This window comes from Ranitomeya variabilis, chromosome 1, assembly GCF_051348905.1.
Source record: "Ranitomeya variabilis isolate aRanVar5 chromosome 1, aRanVar5.hap1, whole genome shotgun sequence".
Lineage (NCBI taxonomy): Eukaryota > Metazoa > Chordata > Amphibia > Anura > Dendrobatidae > Ranitomeya > Ranitomeya variabilis.
The window spans coordinates 1045056151-1045080031 of NC_135232.1; the positions used below are offsets into that span (position 1 = coordinate 1045056151).

General features: G+C 40.2%; 1 protein-coding gene and 1 long non-coding RNA gene across 4 annotated transcripts; one reads left to right on the forward strand and one right to left on the reverse strand.

Annotated features, from left to right (window-relative positions):
• The first annotated feature begins 2734 nt into the window (after positions 1–2734).
• LOC143793098 (uncharacterized) lies at positions 2735–18974 on the forward strand. Of its 3 annotated transcripts, none has more exons than XR_013220051.1 (3): positions 2735–2810; positions 16250–16400; positions 18705–18974. It is a non-coding gene; the product is annotated as an uncharacterized LOC143793098 (long non-coding RNA). The 3 variants fall into 3 exon arrangements; XR_013220050.1 differs by having other exon boundaries at positions 2752–2900; positions 16221–16400; XR_013220049.1 differs by having other exon boundaries at positions 2752–2900.
• On the reverse strand, positions 8430–22919 carry EXOC1L (exocyst complex component 1 like). The gene is made up of 3 exons (XM_077279734.1): positions 22453–22919; positions 12248–12378; positions 8430–8974 (listed from the first exon to the last, which is right to left on the reverse strand). The coding sequence occupies exons 1-3, from the start codon at positions 22571–22573 to the stop codon at positions 8711–8713; spliced, it is 516 nt and encodes a 171-aa protein (XP_077135849.1). The 5' UTR covers positions 22574–22919; the 3' UTR covers positions 8430–8710.
• Positions 22920–23881: the final 962 nt, after the last annotated feature.

The window sequence follows — 23881 nt, forward strand, 5'->3', positions numbered from 1 at the left end:
TTAATCAGTTCAGTTGATCTCCTGCAGCTCTCCTTCCTGAATTGTCTCAGCTGTTCTGTGTTGGCCACTCCCTTCTGATATATACAGGTCCTTCTCAAAAAATTAGCATATAGTGTTAAATTTCATTATTTACCATAATGTAATGATTACAATTAAACTTTCATATATTATAGATTCATTATCCACCAACTGAAATTTGTCAGATCTTTTATTGTTTTAATACTGATGATTTTGGCCTACAACTCCTGATAACCCAAAAAACCTGTCTCAATAAATTAGCATATTTCACCCGTCCAATCAAATAAAAGTGTTTTTTAATAACAAACAAAAAAAACCATCAAATAATAATGTTCAGTTATGCACTCAATACTTTGTCGGGAATCCTTTGGCAGAAATGACTGCTTCAATGCGGCGTGGCATGGAGGCAATCAGCCTGTGACACTGCTGAGATGTTATGGAGGCCCAGGATGCTTCAATAGCGGCCTTAAGCTCATCCAGAGTGTTGGGTCTTGCGTCTCTCAACTTTCTCTTCACAATATCCCACAGATTCTCTATGGGGTTCAGGTCAGGAGAGTTGGCTGGCCAATTAAGCACAGTAATACCATGGTCAGTAAACCATTTACCAGTGGTTTTGGCACTGTGAGCAGGTGCCAGGTCGTGCTGAAAAACGAAATCTTCATCTCCATAAAGCATTTCAGCCGATGGAAGCATGAAGTGCTCCAAAATCTCCTGATAGCTAGCTGCATTGACCCTGCCCTTGATGAAACACAGTGGACCAACACCAGCAGCTGACATGGCACCCCACACCATCACTGACTGTGGGTACTTGACACTGGACTTCAGGCATTTTGGCATTTCCTTCTCCCCAGTCTTCCTCCAGACTCTGGCACCTTGATTTCCGAATGACATGCAAAATTTGCTTTCATCAGAAAAAAGTACTTGGGACCATTTAGCAACAGTCCAGTGCTGCTTCTCTGTAGCCCAGGTCAGGCGCTTCTGCCGCTGTTTATGGTTCAAAAGTGGCTTTACCTGGGGAATGCGGCACCTGTAGCCCATTTCCTGCACACGCCTGTGCACGGTGGCTCTGGATGTTTACACACCAGACTCAGTCCACTGCTTCCTCAGGTTCCCCAAGGTCTGGAATTGGTCCTTCTCCACAATCTTCCTCAGGGTCCGGTCACCTCTTCTCGTTGTACAGCGTTTTCTGCCACATTGTTTCCTTCCAACAGACTTACCATTGAGGTGCCTTGATACAGCACTCTGGGAACAGCCTATTTGTTGAGAAATTTCTTTCTGGGTCTTACCCTCTTGCTTGAGGGTGTCAATGATGGCCTTCTTGACATCTGTCAGGTCGCTAGTCTTACCCATGATGGGGGTTTTGAGTAATGAACCAGGCAGGGAGTTTTTAAAAGCCTCAGGTATCTTTTGCATGTGTTTAAAGTTAATTAGTTGATTCAGAAGATTAGGGTAATAGGTCATTTAGAGAACCTTTTCTTGATATGCTAATTTATTGAGACAGGTTTTTTGGGTTATCAGGAGTTGTAGGCCAAAATCATCAGTATTAAAACAATAAAATACCTGACAAATTTCAGTTGGTGGATAATGAATCTATAATATATGAAAGTTTAATTGTAATCATTACATTATGGTAAATAATGAAATTTAACACTATATGCTAATTTTTTGAGAAGGACCTGTATGCTCACCACTGACACTTGGGAGTTGCAAGTGATAGTTACAACTTCCTGGTCTAGAAGGAGAGTTCTGAATAGTAGCAGTTAGTTGGTGTAGTTTACAGCAGATATCTGCGTGGATTTGGTATTGTGTGTTTTATCCTAATCCTCTTCCATTTGTACTGTTCCACTGATTTCCACTCGGCTGTTTGGTAATTGCATTTGTATGATTGTAGTTTTATTTTATCCCTGTCTGTTTTCCCTGTCTGTCAGGCTGGTGTTTTCCTATACACTTCTATTCCATACCTCCCTGAGTTGAGAGGAAACAGATCAGTGTTCATATAGCAAGGTATGAGACTCCAGACACCTTCATGGGTAATGTGGAGTACAGGGATAGCCTAGGTTCCTCCTAGCTTGAGGGATAGGGAAGGAACTAATTGCCCAGGGAAATCCTGCTACAGTATCATGACAATGGGAGCCAGAACCCTTATATGCAGTATGGGGGCACCATAGCTTTATATATAATATACAGTATATGGTATGGGGCACTCTATATACAGTATAATGCCCTCACAGCTCCATACATACATTTGATGTTTCCACGGCTCCCTATATACAGTATGTTGCCCCCACAGCTCTGTATATACAGTATGATGTTCCAACAGCTCCATATATAGTATGATGGCGCTAAAAGCTCCCTATATACAGTATGATGCCCCTATATACAATATATGGGTTATATCTATAGTACGATGGCCCCCACAGCTTCCTATATGCAGTACGGGGCCACCACAGCTTCCTATATGCAGTATAATTTCCTAAATACAGTATGGGGGCCGCACAGCTCCCTCATATTATTGGCATTATTTTAATCACTTATATAATGGCATTATTTTAATCACTTATATAATGACATTATTTCACTATTATTTGCATAAGCTGCACCATTCAGAAGTTACTGCTTCTTCCTGACAAATCGCTGTTCTGTAAAATGGTCTGACATCACAATGAACCTGTTTCAGAAATATAACTTGCACACATATCAATTTATTTCCTCAAGGCAAGTCTTACAGTCAATGTAGTTTGGCACCTACTGAAGCGGAGGAGGAGAAGGGGGCGTGGGTTAACTTTGGCGAGGTGAGGATACATTTTACCAGATCCCCCTGTGAGTCCTACCTTGCCTCTTATCAGAGTAAACAGACCTGAAAAAGTTGGACGGGGACTACGGTACGTATCTCAGCTGGCTAGTCTGATGCAGTCCCCGGAGGCTTCTATCTGCCCTACTCCAATTGATTGACAGATATTTTCCTATGTACGCACAAGGGAGAGACCTGTCAATCAACTGGAGCAGGGTAGGATGAAGTCAGGCAGGGATATCATAGGACTAGTCAGGTCTCTCTCTGGATGACTTTTCAGCTTATGTTTTTTATGAAACACTGTAGCTTAAATGGCTACAATCACGCAGCCAGGCTTTAACTTATGCTGCCCGAGGTTCAGGCAGCATTATTCTAATGATCGGTTCGCTTTTTTAAGTCAGTCAGAAGTGGTGCACTGTATACTCGAGAGGATGGTGCTCGAAGGAAAAAGTTAAATATTAAAGTGATAACCTTCGGCACTCAATCAGTCACAGAGAAATTCAAGTTTCAAATTATTTCAAATGTAATGAATAGCCGACATAATGGGATAACAGACATCATTCCATCTGATGTTTCAGCATCATTGCCTTTATCTAGGAAGTCTGTGTAGAATGTATGATGAATTTTCAGTGCACAATATTGTTATTTTTATCATCATGGTAGAATCATAACCTATTTGCCGCAATTTAGTAGAATCGTGGCATAACAAATGTTTTTTCTTCCGATTACAATAATATGGCCACATTATGTGATAGCAGCCTTGTAGGGTGGCTGGCTACATGATTACTATACAGGAGGTTGACTTAGAATATGTCTCGTACCATGCGAATAGGAAATCTGGATTTTGTAACTGGAGAACTGCTGTACTCTATAGGAATATTTTTTTTAATTATCAAAATATTTGCATTCTTTTAACTTGTTGAGGGCAGCAAGATCATTCCTTTTTAAGGGTTATAAAGTAGCTCTGTGGGCAATGACAAAAAAGTAGAGACAAACAGAAACAATTTTAACATTCTAATTTATTGAGAATATTAAAGATATGCAAATAAAAGCAGAAATGTCCTAGATTCAAATAGGTGTCACTGTCCTAATAGGTATAAAAGATTTTTGACCAATAGGGTATAAGTAAGTTTTATCCTTGGTGATGTTACTTTATGTATGCTCTTGACACACTGGAAGGTTGGAATATGCTCAGAAACGATCAGGGCTAATTAAGGCATTTACAAAAACCAGGAGGAGAACTATCATTAACACTATCATATTTCACTATAGCAAAAATGTAATCTTCTATCATCTGGAGCGCCCATTACTTTGCCTCATGGCTCACTTCTTTGCCGGGGGCGGTACTCTTCAAAAGGCTGACATTTTGGTCAATCTTCCAAACTGAGCATTCTTCCGTGCCGCTAACAGGGTCAGCTTTGCCTCTGCAGCATAGGAGGACTGAAGTTGATCAGACGCAGTGACATGTCCAGCTTCAAAGCAGATCTTGTAGACTCTAAAGCATAGAACCTACAACTGGCGGCCACCCTGGGTGACTGGCTTCTCAGAGATTGCAGGGTGGCCAGTAGCCTAGGCACTGAGCTGTAAACTATATAATTAAAAATCTCGCCATTCGTGAGAATGGAAAGGACTTTTAATAAGAGGCGAATTGCAAAGTTGCTTGTTCTTACAAGCACCTTGTAATTTTAACCATGTAAGAACTTAAGACCATCCTTTTAATATTACATTGTGTAAGGGTAGATATAGTAGAAGTGGTGGCTAGCGGTGTTGGGTGTCAAAGGACTGAACACTACCGTACCGTTATTCTTTGGACAGGGTATTTAGATATAGGACTAGAGCAATGAACAGAAACTTTGCAATGTGTAAAAGAAAGTTTTTGCAAGACTACATGAGGGTATCTGCACATGACGTCTTTTTCAGGCGGATTTCGCCTGAAACCTACCTGAAAATGCGCCACAAACCCGCAGCAAAAAATGAACCTAATGTATAGCAATGAAACCTCTTAATCGCTTCAGGGTTCGTAAACTGTTAAATTATAGAAAAGAGACCCCAGCAAAATCGCCAGCAAAGCCACTCCTAGAAAAAGATTGCTGACTTCTCCTAAAGTGGTTCCATCTAGAAAACCTCAGTGGGTGCGCCGGCGTCTTAAATATGTTGTGTGTACATACCTTAAGCTTGCTCCCAAAGCTTTCCATCAGATAACTAACCACCAACAAGGCAAGCTCCTACAATGATAGATCAGCTAGGTCAATATCTAATAACTTGACCAATTGTAATTCTGTTCCTGAACTTTTAGTACAAATTCAAAGTTCATGGTATGTCCATTATTGTATTGCTCTATCCTGACCATAACTTACGGTAATTGTTTTTTTTCTTGCTGAGCACTGTATGCCCATACAGTACAGCTTTTGAGGTCTCAACTCAATGACTCCATGACCTTTATGATTGCAAATCATGCCTAATGTTACCCTACGAGAAGTATTACAGGCTAAACCCAATTGCCTAAACAGTTCCATTCGATCATGATTGCAAGTCAGCCGTTCAATTTTTTTTTTAAATCATGTATTTTTTATTAAAGCATATGACACGCCATTAGCACAGTCCGATACAATTTCCAGACAAATACCGTACATTAGATACATGACCTGATAATATATTTTCATTTTACTAAACAACACCATTACCACCTAACCAACCCCCCTCCTCCCAATCTCTTGCCCATTATCCAATACAGCCATCTGACAGAATCACCTCTTGAGAAAAGATAACAAGCTTTACAAAAACATGCCTGTACATGTAGGAGTCCCCCCACAATCAACTACACAACACCCATTCTACTTTGCAGTAACTCAGCAGACGCCACACCTGGGTAATCCATCCATCCACCCCACACATTTTCAAATTTTGTATTCTGACCTCTCTTACTGTATATATTTCTTTCCATAAGGACAATAAAATTTATCTTGTTGATAAATTCCTTTTTCCCTGGCGGTTTTTCATCCAACTAGTGCATTGCGATAAGCTTTCTCGCAGCATACAACAATCTTGCGATAGTCAGCCTTCCACATTCATCCGTAGCAATATCATCCATACAGCCCAAAAGGCAAGTCAGCGGGTTACGCACCACATCTACTCCTGTCACCTCCTGGATCAAGTTAAGCGCCTTCACCCAAAAGGGTTGTAGGCGAGCACACGACCACATCATATGTAGCAGATCAGCGCCTTCCTCATCACACCTGGGACATTCTGAGTCACCTCTCAGTCCTGCCTTCCTCATCCATGCCGGGGTCCTGTACACCCTATACACCAGGTGTAACTGTGACACCCTCTTAGCCTCACTCCGGGAAGCCCTGGGGATATATTGAAGTATGGACTCCCACTGGGACTCCGACAAGGGGCCCACATCCGCCACCCATTTCTCCTTAATCCTTAACGGATGCTTAAAAAAAAAGGTATCCATCAGACCCCTGTACATCAAGGTAATGAACCCCCTCGTACTCCTCCGAGGCCCAATAAGATTCAACAAGCTATCTGACTGCGCGACACCTCATTTTGACAGTTTAGGGCATGTCTCAACTGCAGGTACTGAAAGAATGACTTCTGGGTTAAAGGAAACTCAGTCCTAAGTGTCTTGAATGTTTTAATAACATCTCCATCAAGCAACTGAGACACGAACCAAATGCCAATGCGCCTCCACTGACCGAACCCCCGCAATCTCATGAGCTCTGCCAATCTAGGTTCAAACCAAATTGGCGTATATCTCGTAAATTCTGTTACTCCCCTCCATTGCTTAATTTTCTGCCATACTTTCCCCATCATAGCTATTGTTGGGAATTTTGGGGGGTTAATTTTGAATCTACCTGCTTCAAGACTGGCCAACAATTGGCCCTTCCCTACCGCGCGTTCAATGATTATTCCCGCTGGAGAGCTTTGTTCTGGCTCTCCCCAACCTACCATGTGCTGGCATTGAGATGCTATATAGTAAATCCATGGATTGTGGACCGCCAGACCACCCTCATCCTTTGCCCTTTGCAGATGTTCCAATTTGATGCACGCCCGTCCACCCCTCCAAATTAAATCCCTAAATAGAGTATTGATCCTATAAAATTTACTCTGAGGCAGCCACACTGGAGCATTATGCAATATGTAGAGGAGCTGAGGCATAAGTATCATTTTGATCAAATTGGCTCTGCCTGCGACCGACAGAAATAGCTTCTTCCAGGCCCCAATCTTCTGCTGGAACTTCCCAAGCAAAGGAGTCAGGTTGAGCCGCACATAGTCCTCTATTTTGTCCAAAACCACAATGCCCAGATACTTAAACTCATGTACTACTCTTAAGGGAACCCCAGGGTCAAGAGTCAGAGGAGCCGCCGCGTCCATGGGCAACAACACAGACTTCTCCCAATTAATAGATAATCTGGAAAGAGCCCCAAATTTAGAAATACTGTTCATAACGGCCCCCAGAGACTCCTGTGCATCTTCCAAGAACAATAACACGTCGTCAGCGTACAGGGCTATTTTTCTTCATAGTTTCCATACCGAAACCCCTTTACATCCCTGTCCCTCCGTATTGCCGCCGCCAAGGGCTCAACAGCAATTGCAAACAGTAGAGGAGACAAGGAGCACCCCTGTCATATTCCCCTATATAAAGGGAAATCCCCCGACAAGACTCCATTCACCCGTATCCTGGCTCTTGGAGATGCATACATCAGCTGCACCCAACGTATGAACCTCTCACCAAAACCCATAGCCTTCATGACCGCCCACAAATACCGCCACTCCACACTATCAAACGCCTTAGCGGCGTCTAAAGACACAACAACCCTCCGACCCATATTATCCTCCTTTACCTGCATATTGAGAAACAGTCGTCGAAGATTACACCCTGTAGAACTATTGGGCATAAATCCGGACTGGTCCCGCTGTATTAGTGTTGTTATCACCTTGTTAAGACGGTTAGCCAACATCTTGGCCAAGATTTTGATATCTATCGTTAATAACGAGATTGGGCGATACGAAGCTGGATCCCTTGGATCCTTACCCTGTTTTGGCAGTACAACAATTATTGCCTCCCGCATGGACCTCGGCAGCTCTCCCTCCACCAGACCAGCAGCATACACCTCCAATAAGGCAGGAAGCAGTATCTCTTTATATTTTTTATACACCTCCCCCGGGATCCCATCTACCCTTTGGCTTTATCATTGGGCATAGAGATCAATGCGGCGTCAAGCTCCTCCAAATTAAATGGCTCCTCGAGAAGTCCCCGATCGGCCACTGAGAGTCTGGGAAGCTGTACCCCTGTCAAGAAACCATCCACCTCCTCCATCGTTGGCTGTACCCGTGATTTATAAAGATCCGAGTAATACTCCGTCAGCCGGTCAATTTAACAAATTAGGCGGTTTGTCCATAGAGGGGATTTTTTTTATGTTGTCGTCAAAATGCCCAACTAGATTCAAGGTAGTTTACTTGTCATGACCCCTTTGATTTATTGGTCCAGGTCACAGCTCACACCATTAATATCTGACAGGTCATGAAGAGTAGTTGAATATCACCTTTCATAAAGTGTAATGCCAATTTTGATTTGAATAAAAAAGGGAAAAAAACATTTCTTTCATTTTTAATGTCATTGTTGGTGTTTACCTTTATTATTATACTTTGTAATGAATGATCTTTTTACACAAGATATAAGAAATGATCCTGACTATCCTTACACTTATTTTAGATGATTCTCGCAATGTATGAACACCTAAAACAGTTCAGTAACAATCTGGCATAAAGTATTTAATCTGCAACCTGGACTGTACAGTCTCAAACACTAGGATAGTTCATCTAAACAGACGCAACTACTATTCACATGAGGCTTCTAGGAGATCAGTGAATTATTGATGATGACCATGTAACCTATGGAATAGGACATAAAGACAAGCACAGAAGATTAGAGGCATAAAAACATATTCTCATAAGTACTAGACAGTCCCCGTTGTTTGAAGACCAGATGACACCTTCTTCTATGTAAGAGGAGTCGAAATTTAACACCTTGATGTCTCTCTTCGTGTGCAGAGTATTTAGTTTAATTAAGCATCGAGCAAAGGCGTACTTGGAGGCACAACTGTAAGCTTCCACATTACAGACCTCTTCAAACATCATGTCAAAATGTGGGTTGTCCTATAGAATATCAAGAAGAGTTACATCAAGCACACAATAAATTAAGGTTGAACAGTTTCTTAGGTCAGAAACCCTTTGATGTTAGAGTTACTGCGGCAATCTGCTGATTGGCACAGGTCCATATCCCAATGCCCCTATACATGTTAGTTGGCTGTTGGACAAATGATCATATAGCTAACAGATATCTATCTTGAATCCCCATTAGTGATGAGCGAATATACTCGTTACTCGAGATTTCCCGAGCATGCTCGGGTGTCCTCCGAGTATCTTTTAGTGCTAGGAGATTTAGTTTTCATCGCCGCAGCTGAATGATTTACATCTGTTAGCCAGGTTAAGTACATGTGGGGGTTGCCTGGTTGCTAGGGAATCCCCACATGTCATCAAGCTGGCTAAGAGATGTAAATCATTCAGCTGCGGTGATGAAAACTAAATCTCCGAGCACTAAAAAATACTCGGAGGACACCCGAGCGTGCCCGGGAAATCTCGAGTAACGAGTATATTCACTCATCATCACTAATCCCCATACATAGCAACTTTCAGTTAGATAGTACCGGCTTATGACCTCCTAAAATTTAAGGATTGGCCATTGAAATTCAATAGTGGATTCTTCTCCTCTCCGACATTTTCAGCTGGTGGAAAATTCTAAGGCCATCATGCACATCAGTATGTCAGCCGATTCCTCAGAAATCAGTGGGTTTAGGCAATTTTATTTTAATATGTTAAAGGCCTTACAAGGGTTGTCCCATGAACAAAAGTACATTTTAATTAAGAGATCTTGAAATAATAAGAAGTTCTCCATTTGGCTCTGTTTAAAAAAATGTTGCTTGTGCGAAGATAATCTTATAGAGATGCCTTTGCTGTATCCTGTGTAACTAACTATGGCTGACAATATAGAGAAGCTGCAGCTGATGGCGCATACACAGCTCCTGGCATGGGGAGGAGGTAGAAGTAAATATACTGATGTCAAGGGCAGGAACACTTTTAGCTGCTTCTTTGTGTGAAGTATGAGCTCAACGGTGGGGTGGGCACCTATACTGAGCACACAGCTTATCATTACAGTGAACCTGAGCCTTCACTGAGGGCTGCCCCAGGGTGAAGGAAATTACTCCTCTCTTCTTGTTCTTTCCTCTGAGGACCAAGCTTGCACAGACTATTTGACTGGACTTTTGACAGTTTCATTCACTCTAAAGCTGCACTCTGGTTTCACCAAAATGATAAGCTGTATACTCAGTTTAGGTGTTTGACTGGTTAAATCACAAAGTTATACCAGAAGATCAGGCTGTCTGTCATTATATATCTCACACACTGAGAAATCTGCTCTAAGCTATGATTGGGGCATGTTCTTTCGTTGGCGTGTTGCTGCTTGCTTATGATTGGCCAGCATCATACAGGGAGAAAAAGTACACGAGATGTGTGCAAGTTTATGGAGTTCAGTAAACATCATTCAGTTTTGACATAGAATCCAGTGCTTGTGTGAACTCTCATGCCTACCTGAATGCAAGAATTCCTACACTGTGTACCCAAAAATACTTTTTTAATTGGTTACTGATGCTGGCGGCAAAACATGCGTCGGGGTGAGGGGACACTGTGGCGGTCACTACACTGTGGAAAATACGGACAATCTTGAAAGGTAACCTTAGCACACTGACATTGCTGGGTGCAAGAGAGATAATTTACATTGTTTACCACTTCATATATTTGTATACCCTTACTTCTTAGGATAGGTGATTAAAGCTACTTTCACATATCAGTTTTTTTCCTTGAGGCATAATCCGGCGATTTTTTTAAAAAACAGATCCGGTGCAAATTGTGAAAAACTGATGCCCCAGGTCTGATTTTTTGCTGGCTCTGTTTTTGTTTATCGGGCATAGAGTTTGGACTTCCTGTTCTGGGGAAGAGAGAGCCACTCTGGAATGGAAAACAAAGCTACAGGGCATGCTCAGTGTAATACCATTTCATCCGTTTATCGCTGGAACCGTCGCTGTGGGTTTTTTTCGCCGGGCAGAAAAAACATTCCTCTGGACGTTTTCTCCGTCCGCCGGAAAAAGTATTTTTGACGGATCATGCAAAAAATGGATAAAACGTGTGGCCATCAGGTGCAATCCGACGCTAATACAACTCTATAAGAAAAAAACGGATCCGGCGGAAATAAAAATGATCCGTTTTTTTAAAAATTCGCCGGATTGTGCCTGACGGCAAAAACCTGATGTGTGAAAGTAGCCTTAGCCAGTACTTGGCACATATACTGTATAGATGTTGTATGACAGGAAATAGATACCCTAGTCGCACACAAGTACTTTACAAATACTTAGATCTGACACATACACTATTTCACTTATCTTATTCATTTTAATACCTTGGTTCTGCTTTATATCTATGCCTTTGGGAGTAAACGGTTAATAAATATACAAACCCAACTTTACCTTACTGTGTATGTATGTGATCTATGTGATATGATTATTTATTGATGAAAGGATGCTAAATGAAATGGAGAATGATACTGGCAATTAAGCAATTCTCCTCATAAAGAAAAAATCACATGGAAATATCTATTGTTTTCCACAGCATCCCCTATTATAACATCTTCTGCTTAAATCCAATTATATGTTCATTTATTTTAAAGTTGATCAATAAAATAGATTTTATAATGGATCTCTTCTAAGAATTGAACGATTCTTATTTCTATCTGAAGGTCTCAATTCTTATCATGTTCCATATGCTCCTTTGAAGTGCCATTCTTTAGTTGAAATGGAATTTTGTGTGGCTAATACGTTCAAGATTTGCCTAGTATTTACCTCAGTATTTGTAAGCTAAAATCAGGAGTGGAACAGTCAGAGGAAAAGTATAACAGAAACACGTCACCACTTCTGCATTTATCACCCACTCCTGGTTTTAGCTTACCAATACTGAGGTAAAATACTGACCAAATACTGATCATGTAAACGTGGCCTTAAAGAAGAACTCTCATTTTGTTTTTTTATTGGCTATACCTATACGATTTTGCATGTTGCATAGTGTAGGTGTGTTAATATACTGTCTAATCTTTCCTGGATTCCAGAACCATTCCAGTTCTCCTATGGTTCATGTAACTTCAATTACGACTCGCCAGAACACACTGGGTCTACGTGTGAGCCAGAAGTCGCCTTTACAATGTAATCTTATAGAGCATCAGAACGTTGCTCCACAGGCTTAGATTGTAAAAGCGACAGTAAAACAAACTGTGTCATGAACATTGACATATTAGTGGATAAAGTAATGTTTTTCTGAACTTACAGTGTCTGGTTCCTTCCCATCAATGAACTTGAGATCTTTCAGAAACCACTTCTCAGCCACTTCATATATTTCATCTAGACAAGCCCTGTAGTGTTTCACCAAGGATATATGAACGTCCTCGTCCTTAGCCACTGAAAGACATACAATAAGTACAATGTTAGACAGTGTTTTTTTAATGATTGAAATGATATATAATGTACATGAATCATCTGCTTGAAAAATTGAAAGACTTTAACATTCCTCCGGGGACTCTTTGAAATGGCAATGAAAAAAGGCTTGATTATATATAGACGTCTTTTATCCATAATTGATCTCCTTCTGTTCCAGATGTCAAGATGAAAATCATCTATTACAGTGAACTTTTGCTATAAGCCTAACATTATTTATCAGGATTAAATCATGATCAAATTTTTTCTCAATATTTTTGGTTTTATTTTGGGTTACTAATTTTGACTTTTAGGTTTCAACTGTATAGAAAACCAACTTGTGTATGGTTGAATGGTGATTTTCTTGTTGATAAAGAACTGTTTCTTCATGGAAAATATGTATAATGAAAATGTGAACGTTTAAGCTCCTATCTTGGGGTGACTCGATCCGATCATCTATGTTCCATACCTCATGGCCAGCTTGCTGACAAAATTACTTTGTAGGTTCACTCTATGGGCTGGTGTAGTAATGCAAAGGACTATTATATTTTTGTGTGTAGAGTGAAGTTGTATGGTTTATTATTTTACATATCTGGCTAACATTAATATTATTTAAGTAAGGTGATGAATCAAGGTAATAGCTTGGATCCATTAAAGTAATATACATGAGTATGGACTCATAAATACAGAGTAACATAGCTAAGCACCATCAGCTGCAGAAGCTTAAAAATATTTTTTGAATTCATACCAAATGAGGTGAATGACGTGAATCTAGTACATATCTGACACAATGTTAAATGGCCCCTATCATCAATAAACTTTGCATAAATCAATAGTATAAGCAAATATAAGAAACTCTGTAATATATATTGTGAGAGAAATCTGCTTCTTCCTCTAAGAGCAACTTCTTCCTCTTCCCCTACTTACTAAGCTCACCATCCATTTTGGTCAATGCAAGTTGGACTGCAATCACACTGAGGTGTTAGGTTGCTGTGCCTATAATACTCTCTAGAAGGGGGAGGTGGGAGGAGGAGTGAGAACCATTCATAACAAGGAGAGATCAGACAGACACTGACAGATAAACAAAGGAGATCATGCTGCAGAATTCAGCAAAAGTATTTAATTTCAGTGCTGGATTCACAGCCACACAGCTCAGTAATGCTGTACTGTACTGCTGTCTTCCAAGCTGCTGCTGAATTTGTCTGTTACAAAGAAAGAAGAGCAGGAATCCATCTCTGCATATGTGTGTTGTGTAAAACATACTGTATATCATAGCAGTTATTTCCCATCAGCTAGATCAGAGACAACTATAAATTACCCTTAGTCCGCATAAGATAAAACTAGTGAAAAATAGCACACTACGAGTCATATGATGGCAAAAAATTGTGTTAGTCCTCATAAAAATACACTAAAAGGTCAATATTTCAACATATATACTAACCCAACTGAAGACTAAACTGCACAAAAATTAGTCAAAATTAATTTTTCTTTAATACATGTAACAATAAGCAAGGCACAGAAGTTTTAAAAACACATACAAGGCGGACAAGACAGCTTAAAAAGCAATGAGAAATATGGGAACACAGTCTTAATTGAAGAAGTTTTGTCACAATATGTAAATAAGACATAACCGCAATAAATTTTGAAAAAAAAAGCTAATGATATAATACAACAGGTGGGTAATGATAGATCAGGAATATATATATACGTATATATATATATATATATAATATATATATATATATGTATATATATATATATATATATATATATATATATATATATATATATATATATATATATATATATATATATAATACAGTGGGGGGAATAAATATTTGATCCCTTGCTGATTTTGTAAGTTTGCCCACTGACAAAGACATGAACAGTCTATAATTTTAAGGGTAGGTTAATTTTAACATTGAAAGATAAAATATCAGATATAAAATCCAAAAAATCACATTGTATTATAAAAATGCATTTGCATTTTGCATTGAGAAATAAGTATTTGATTCCATACCAACCATTAAGAGTTCTGGCTCATACAGACCAGATAGACACTCCTAATCAACTCGTTACCTGCATTAAAGGCAGCAGTCTTACATAGTCACCTATATAAAAGACTCCTGTCCACAGATTCAATTAATCAGTTGGACTCTAACCTCTACAACATGGGCAAGACCAAAGAGCTTTATAAGGATGTCAGGGACAAGATCATTGACCTGTACAAAGCTGGAATGGGCTACAAAGCCATAAGTAAGACACTGGGTAAGAAGGAGACAACTGTTGGTGCAATAGTAAGAAAATGGAAGAAATACAAAATGACTGTCAATCAACATCGATCTAGGGCACTATGCAATATCTCACCTCGTGGGGTATCCTTGATCATGAGGAAGGTAAGAGATCAGCCTAAAACTACACAGGGGGAAACCATTGATAACACATTACACCGTAAAGGTTTAAAATCTTGCAGTGCCCTCAAAGTCCCCTCTGCTCAAGAAGGCACAAGTGCAGGCCCATCTGAAGTTTGCCAGTGAACACCTGGATGATTCTATGAGTGATTGGGACAACGTGCTGTGGACAGAGAGACAAAAATTGAAGTCTTTATTAACTCAACTCGCCGTGTTTGGAGGAAGAGAAATGCTGCCTATGACCCAAAGAACACCATCCCCACTCTCAAGCATGGAGGTGGAAACATTAAGTTTTGGGGGTGTTTCTCTGCTAAGAGCACAGGGTTACTTCACTGCATCAATGGGAGAATGGATGGAGCCATGTACCGTAAAATCCTGAGTGACAACCTCCTTCCCTCCACCAGGACATTAATAATGGGTCGTGGCTGGGTCTTCCAGCAAGACAATGACCCAAAACATACAGCCAAAGCAGTAAACGAGTGGCTCAAAAAGAAGCACCTTAAGGTCATGGAGTGGCCTAGCCAGTCTCCAGACCTTAATCCCATTTAAAACTTATGGCGGGAGTTGAAGCTCCGAGTTGCCAAGTGACAGCCTCAAAATCTTAAAGATTTAGAGATGATCTGCATAGAGGAGTGGACCAAAATTCCTCCTTACATGGCGCAAACCTCATCATCAACTACGAAAAACGTCTGACTGCTGTGCTTGCCAACAAGGGTTTTGCCACCAAGTATTAAGTCTTGTTTGCCAGAGGGATCAAATACTTATTTCTCACTGCAAAATGCAAATAAATTTATATAATTTATACAATGTGATTTTCTGGATTTTATTTTTAATATTCTATCTCTCAATGTTAAAATTAACCTACCCTTAAAGCAAAGGATCAAATATTTATTTCCCCCACTGTATATTGCAGACACATAAGTCTACTTCTATAAACAATATTAATTAATGCCAACTGCGACAAGCAACAAACATGAATTAGACCGTCACTGGGGTGTGAGGTGGCGGATACACAGTTGCTATCTTCACGTGGAGACCCTTGTTTGAATCTAATCTGATCCATGGTTTTTCTTTGTTGTTATTGCTAGTTGTTATTTCATCGTGTTGAGTATTTTTGTGTATCCCTCTGATTGTAGATGATAATAACATATAATTCTGAAAGGTCACCTAAAAAAACAAGCATACTTTAAATAATTCTCAGCTATCCAATTTTCCCATGTGATACTCTCTATAAACATTTATACTTGGGTTGATACTTTATTAAGTTCCTCCTTATTCCCTTATCCCTTAAATTGTGAGGGTACAATGGATCATGTGGCAATTCAGTCTTATATGTTTTTTCCCCAAAAAATGTGTGAAACATCTAACTCGCCTGCTCTTTATAACCTGCTCATAAATTCATGTCATGCAAATCAGATCACACAATAACCCTACTCTGCTGCCAGGAACCAACATGTATCAGGCCCACCATCCAACCCGCAGCCTGGCTATGCAAATACCATGAGCTAGCCCGCCAGTGAAGAGTGGTTTTACCAGGCCTAGCGCAGGTGGTAGTATATCAGTGCCTGGCAACAAACGTACACATCCTGTTCAAGGGTAGGTATATAAAGAACTTCTGCTCTACGTAATTATATTTCATTAACAGTAATAGAGTACAGAGAAAAAACACATTCTACAGCCATCCTCCTATTTCCTGTAGTACATATACTTAATTTGATGATTGTTTGGGCAACTCCTTTTTAAATGCGACAGTGTCCCATGTATAATATAATGTCTATATACCCACCTCATAAACTGGTACCAATCCAACGATATTGTTGTTTTGTCTGTCAGTGTTCAGATGACAATATGTTACCTGAGCGCTGCAGCATCAGTGGCTGCTGATAATAGGTAAAGGGTATCTGTCACCCCCTGGGACGTATATGACCTATTAATATGGGCATACAGGTGATTAAAGTGTTACACTAGTCCTACCTGTATGCCTCATGAATCCACAAGAAAAGGGAAGTACAAGACCAAAAAGTAAAATTAAGATATTTTATTCACAATATGTTAAAATGAAAACTTATCAGTATACATAGGGGAGTCATACATGCTAAAACCACTAAACACTTTCATTTATCTAAGCTATATTGATCTTTTTGATCTTGTATATGGTTGTTACTATTATCAATTATGTTACGGGTTGCTTGGAGTTCACTCTGCCTTGTTTGACTCCCCTATGTATACTGATGAGTTTTCATTTTAACATATTGTGAATAAAATATCTTAATTTTACTTTTTGGTCTTGTACTTCCCTTTTCTTGTGGATTTATGTACTTTAGGAAGTGTACCATATTACAATATTGGTCTCTTATTTTGGGTATCTGTTTGCCTCATGTTAGGGGTCTTGTTGCTGAGAAATGTTATATTCTGTCTGTATGCTAAGGATTTCTTCCAGGCCTCGGGGCGTATGGTGTTTGGAAGAAATCCCTGCCTCCTGTCTTCACTGTATTACTTACACCCTCCCATCAGCGTCAATTATGGCCCCGGAATCCCGCGCCTGCACCCTGTACTCCCTCAGAAATACATACCTATTCCTCCCTTCTTTGGGCACTGCATTCAGGGATCTTCTGCGCGGGCGCTGGAGAGTCACTATGTGCGCGCAGATAAGATGCTCTCCCCACTTCCTCCCTGCACAGTCATCGCTAGGAACCATGTGAACATGGCGATGACTATGCCAGGAGTAAGTGAGGAAGTGGGGAGAGCACCTTATGGGCACGCACACTGGAGGTCACTGGAGCAGAAGTCACCGGTGCCTGCGCAGAAGATCCCTGAATGCAGCGCCCACAGAAGGGAGGATCAGGTAAGTATTTCTGAGGGAGTGTAAAGTGCATACGCAGGATTCCAGGGCCATAACTGACGCCTCGGAGCTTGTAAGAAATCATTAAAGGGAATTTGTCGCTAGATTAGGCCGATATGAGTTACGGCCCCCAGCTTTCAGGGCTGATATACAGCATTCTATAATGCTGTATATAAGCCCCCAACCCGAACTGTAAGAGAAGAAAAAAATAACTTTTATTATAGTCACCTGCTGGGCTGTCCGGTCCGAAGCGTGCCGTTCTTCTTGGTCCAGTGCCTCCCATCTTCTTGCGATACCATCCCCTTACTTGGTTTGTGCGGATGACACGTCCCAGCATCATCCACACAGTCTGCTCGGTACCGCGCTCCTGCGCAGGCGTACTTATGTGCCCTGTTGAGGGCAGATAAAAGTCCTGCAGTGTGCAGGCACTGTGCCTCTCTGACTTTTCCCAGCACCTGCGCACTGCAGTTCTTTGCTCTTCCCTCAACAGGGCAGCGAAGTACACCTGTGTAGGAGCGTGATGCCAGGGAGACTGTGTGAATGATGCAGGGACACGTCATCTGCACAAACCAAGAAGGAGGATGGCATCACAAGAAGATGGGAGGCGCCAGACCACCCCTCGGACTGGACATCCACACAGGTGACTATAATGAAAGTTATTTTTCAGTTCTTCCAAGTTGGGTTGGGGGCAGATATACAGCATTATAGAGTGCTGTATATTAGCCCTGAAAGGCGGTGGCCACATCTTATATTAGCCTAACCTGGTGACAAGTTTCCTTTAACAGAAAGAAAGAGTTTAACATTTCTCAACAACAAGACCATTAATATGAGGCATACAGGTAGGACTAGCTTAACATTTCTATTACCTGTATGCCCATATTAATAGGTCATATACATCAGTGAGGCTGACAGATTCCCTTTAATAACAGCCTTACTACAAAATACCATCTGAGAGATCATGTGCTCCCTCTATCTGAAACTGAACCTCTCCAAAACGGAACTTCTCGTGTTTCCTCCATTTACTAACCTGCCTATATTCCATATCGCAATTACCTTAGGTGGTTCAACCATAACTCCCAAGCAGAACATTGCTGCAACCAATGACTCAGCACAGATGCTCATGCCATCTACACGGACAGATCTGCTGAGCTTAGTGACTGGCTACAATGATGTTGAGATGATGTAACTGCTGCAGCCAAGTAACGATGACAAGGGTAGTGGAGGAGACATTGCGCTGGACTCAGGAGCATAAGTAAAGAACAGGGGGTTTTTTTTATCCACAAACTCTACATATCAAGACACATTTTTCTGATTGGGGACAACCCTTTGAAGTGATTGTAACAGTTAAAATACATGTATCTCTCATGTTTTAACGCTCAACAAGTCTGGTTTGTCTTTCATCCCTGGTAAATTTTACATGGTCCTGTCGTGTCCCAAGACATGGGAATCATACAGTATCGTATTGTCAATTTATTGTTGTTATACTGCTCTGCAATCAGGTTTGCCTTTTAGAAGTTTGCCCTCCTTTTCTCACTTACGTTCTCCAATACAAGTAGCCTCTCCCTTCTTCCTTGTGTGTCAGTGTTTATCATCCATCTTCGGCTGAGATTCATATCTATACATCTCTGGTTCAGAGATGTCTTTTTATCTACTGCTACTGCAGCTACTGCGATTGTGCATAATACAAGAAGTCAGCCTGAAAATAAAAGTTCAGCTATCTAATGAAGTTTCTTTGTGTGTGTACTGGTTCATACAAACATCCAAAGAAACGGTGTCTCAAGAGCCCTAAACTCGCAGTCTAGTTACAGAGTCAGAATAAATCCAATATTCACTTGTAGGATAATTACCTCTATTTGGTGGCATTTGTGAGATAGTTTTTTTTGTTCTGTTAGAGAACTAATTTAAATTATTTTTCCTATGGCCAGTGCCAATAAGACTTCGTTCTCTAAAGGTTCTTAGTTTGTACCTTAAACAGAGCCAGTCCGTCCCAAAAATACCTTTGCTGGTGTTTGGTCTAGCCAATGGACATTAGATATGTACCTCTGAAGAACCAAATACACATTTTTATTATTATATTTTTGCTTTTTAAAGAATGATCAGAGACATACATTAAATACTTAATAGTTGTTCATGTGCTTAGTGGTTGTTCAATGGCCCTTACCTTCTCAAAATATCCAGTAAACACATAGTCCTAAATTGTCCATCCTGTTCTCTGATCTATTACAAGGGAGTCAGAGGTTTCCAATATTTTGGGGTAAAAAAGTCAGTAAAATTAATTTATTTAAGCATTCATTTGTATATCTATTTATTTCAAATATATTGTAACATACTCACCTCACCATGCTACTGTGCTGGAATTTTGCACCATTTGGGCCTGCAATAATTGCTATACATACCACTGCCCAGTCCTTCTGTGTGGTCAAGTAGTCAGCCAATCTGCAAGCCCGATTACTGGGCTAAATATCTGATCTCTGGTCAGGTTGCCAGTTATTAGTTTAGGCTACCTGGTTCTGTTATGTACTCCTACTTGGTTCTGATCCAGCTTGTTACTCTTCTGAATTCTCCCCAATCTGTCAATATATTGACTGTTTTGATTATCCTTTGGGCTGCCATTCTGGGGCTTGTCCTACTACTTGATTTGATAGATGAGTCCAGTGAACTAATAACAAGTGCTTTTTCAAATTGGCTTTCCTCCAGGCCAATTCAACCTGAAGGATCTAAGGCACCAGAGCTTGCCGAATCCAGTCATCTGCTGTGTTGAATTCTTGAACTGAACTGTAATTGTTCTAAAACTATCTACAGGTTGACCTTGACTTGCTCTTGAACCACTTTCTGCCATACTCCCTGCTGTCAAACAGTTTCTAACTGTCTGGATCATCTCCAGCAGTCAGATAAGAATGAATGGAATGGAGGTGCACATGCTTAATATCCACTATATTTAGGCCGAGCCCTAATCTCAGGATTGGGGGGATCCCAGGAGTTGGATTGGGAAGGTATCCCCTTTTTTACTTAAAGAGGATAAATTTCCTAATTTAGCCCAAATGTTTTAAACATACAATACCAATATTTGCTATGGATGAATGTTAGCCTAATGGGAAGCAGAATCACATGACCCTACTTGAATTTGGCTCCCTTCCCTGATATATATTTATGCATACGCAAGCAGGTGTTTCGGAATTTACATAAAGGATTACTATTTCCATGCTTATTAAATATTAATATAAAATGCTTTACATGTAATTAGTGTTAAGAACTGACCCTGACATAGTACTGGGAGTGGGAATCTAAATTGACAATGGCCTTAACATGTCAATTTTAATGTTGAAGATCCAATGAAATTGTAGATTTGTACTGTAAAATGAAATTGGTCAAAATTTTTGTAAACCTGTAGAATCTAAAATTCTGTATATTTTTCTTAAATGGCACGATCTCTTAATACTTTCTTAGCTAGGTTTTGAACAAGGTTTTAACCCTTTCCCTGATATACATGTTAATAATTGCAAAATATATCAACCATATAATGTTATATGTTTTACTTCTTAACTGCCATAAATCTTCAAATGCAAAATAGTTGTTTTTATTAACTTTATTGTATCACTGTAGGCAAAGAGATACATCAACTGTGATCTTTTAGACAGAAAACAATGAAGCCTGAAGGAAATGGCAAAACTTTGTCTTCTCCAGCAAAACATTGTTATACTTTCTTCAAAGATAATACAGCAAGTGAAAAATTAGACTCTTTACCCAAGGGGTTCTTCCAGATCTTCTTTAATAAGTAATGTGCTTCCATAGTGGGGCCAATGCCAGACGGAGGAGCAGATAATATAGGAAGCCACTTTTGGCTCATCTTGAGGTTGGCGTACTATAGATATTAGTTGTTACTCAAGTATCCACCTCTTCAATTTGACTTCCTGCATACTTCTAAAGATAGTTTCTCACCATGTTTTCCCATTCTGTTGAAATGTCACAATCATGCCTACCATACAGCATCCTGATTCTTTGCGCTTGCATAGTAAAAAAAAACCCAGCAAAATCGATCAGGATCCAACTGATCAACTGAACAAAAAAAAAAATCAGGCAGTCCTCGATTGTCCTACTAAAAAAATGGATCATGACACAAGCTTGTCAGGTGAAGACAAATAGACACTTTTAACCGAAATCAAACAAAAGATCAGTGAATTCTGATGTAAGAATAGCTTGAGGTCCGTAAAACATATAAAGGCTTCATCAATTGTTTGGTGAGAACTGAAAACTGCAACCTTGGAATGATTCCATATTTATGAGTAAGCCTTTTCTTGTTAGCTTTTTCCGTAGGTGGTAAATCAGGTTTGCCACTACTAGGTTTCATCTGTTTTTTCCAGTTGTCTTCATTTTATTTATCTGTATCTTGATATAATTTTCACATTGTAGCCAGCAAGAAATATTAATTTAAAATATATGGAAATATATAGGTTATTTAAGACAAAATAGAAATAAAATCCCATTGGGCTAATGTTGAATGCATCTAATAATAAGAATTACATTCTGTATTTGCACAGACAATAATGCTGTATCATTTTCCCAAGAGACATATCTTTAATGGCAGATTCAGATGAGCTTAATTTGAAAACAGTAAATTGTAAAAAAAAAAAATGCATATAAAAGTATCAACTTTCTTATGTCAACTTTCTCTAAAATGTAAAAAATGGTAACACAATTCTACAGTTAAATTATTAACGAATGAGACCCTGATGCAAAATGAGAACATGTAACAGATTATAATGAGTGATAAGTGAAAGCGAAGCACTGACATACATCATATATTACCTGAAGCACATAGATAAAACCTCTCCTTGGTTTTGGACCTTGTTTCGATGAACTCGTATAAAGAGTGTCCTTTTGGTTTGAAAAGTTTTTTCTCCATATCTTCCTTTAGGAGTGATGACATATCCACTTGTTAGAAATCCTCCACATCCAGGAGAGTTATCTTAGTATCCTTGTCCTCCTAGGTGCTCCTTAGGACTTTACATAACATAGAACTTCGACACTTTCTTAGCTTCCTGTTGTTCTAAGAGTCCAAGTCCTCGCAGTAAATATCCTCTATGTTGAAGTTTCGTAAGCTCTTGTGCACTCGGAGTTTGCACGTGAATTCATAGTTTGACGTATATAGAGACTTTAACGTTCTTGTCATTTGTAGAGATTTTTAAGATCTAAAACGAGCACAAAGCGAGAGAATAGAAAAGCTGTTTAGATTCCATTAAAATAATCAGTTAACAGCTGTCTTGATGTATTGATTCAGCTCCTCTTCCATTAAGACTATTACAAGTAGCAAATGAAGGCAGGGCCGTTCTTTTATACTGCTGAACACTTAACGCTTCCCACAAGTCTATGCCCATGACGTTGCTTTAGAAAAAGGAGCCAGACAATTCCCAGTCTAAAACCGCTTTTCAAAACCATGCAGCATCCCTTGCATTATTGCCTAAGAGCACTACTTCATGAAAAAAAAAACTGTATTCATTTAGATTCGGCGCTGCCCTTCACAGGAGCCGGGAGTTATTTATTAAAAGACACTCTCTTTGTATCTGAAATCAATTTTCATTAACAGTGAACGAATCAATGCAGCATTTCTCTATATACTTTAGATTCACAACTAGAGATGAGCGAGTTTGCTCGGGTTCCCTCTTATTCGGCAAGCTATAGTGCTTGCCGAATAAACTGCAGAGGGGACCCGGCTTCCTGGATCGCTCCGGCTGATCAGCGCTGCAGCTGCATGTGTCGCGGCTGTATCACAGTCATCTACCTGGCTTCTTTACCCATCCTGTTTGACCTCTCTGCTCCTGACTTCAGCTAAGTGTTAGCTAGGCTGCCCGCCCTAAGGCCAGGTTCATACTGCGTTAACACTATAGCATGCATGCCATTGCGTTATGCTATTCCGCTAGTGCAGATGATTCATCTGTGCTAGCGGTGACGGAGCCTTAGACACTGCAGCCCACGTCCGAGGCTCCGTCACTGAATGACTCCACATCACTAGCGCATGCCCATTATGGCATGCGTTGGCGATGTGCCCGATAATAGGGGTTAATGGCAGCGTTAACGGACTGCCATAATGCAATGTGACCCCAGCCTTACCTCAAGTTGTCTGACCACGTCTTTGCCTTCGCCCTACTGTATCTTGTACCTGTGTCTGACCCTCCGTCCAGCTGCTGCACACCCAGCCAAGCCTATCTTCACCATCAAAGGCTCTAGGGAATACCCG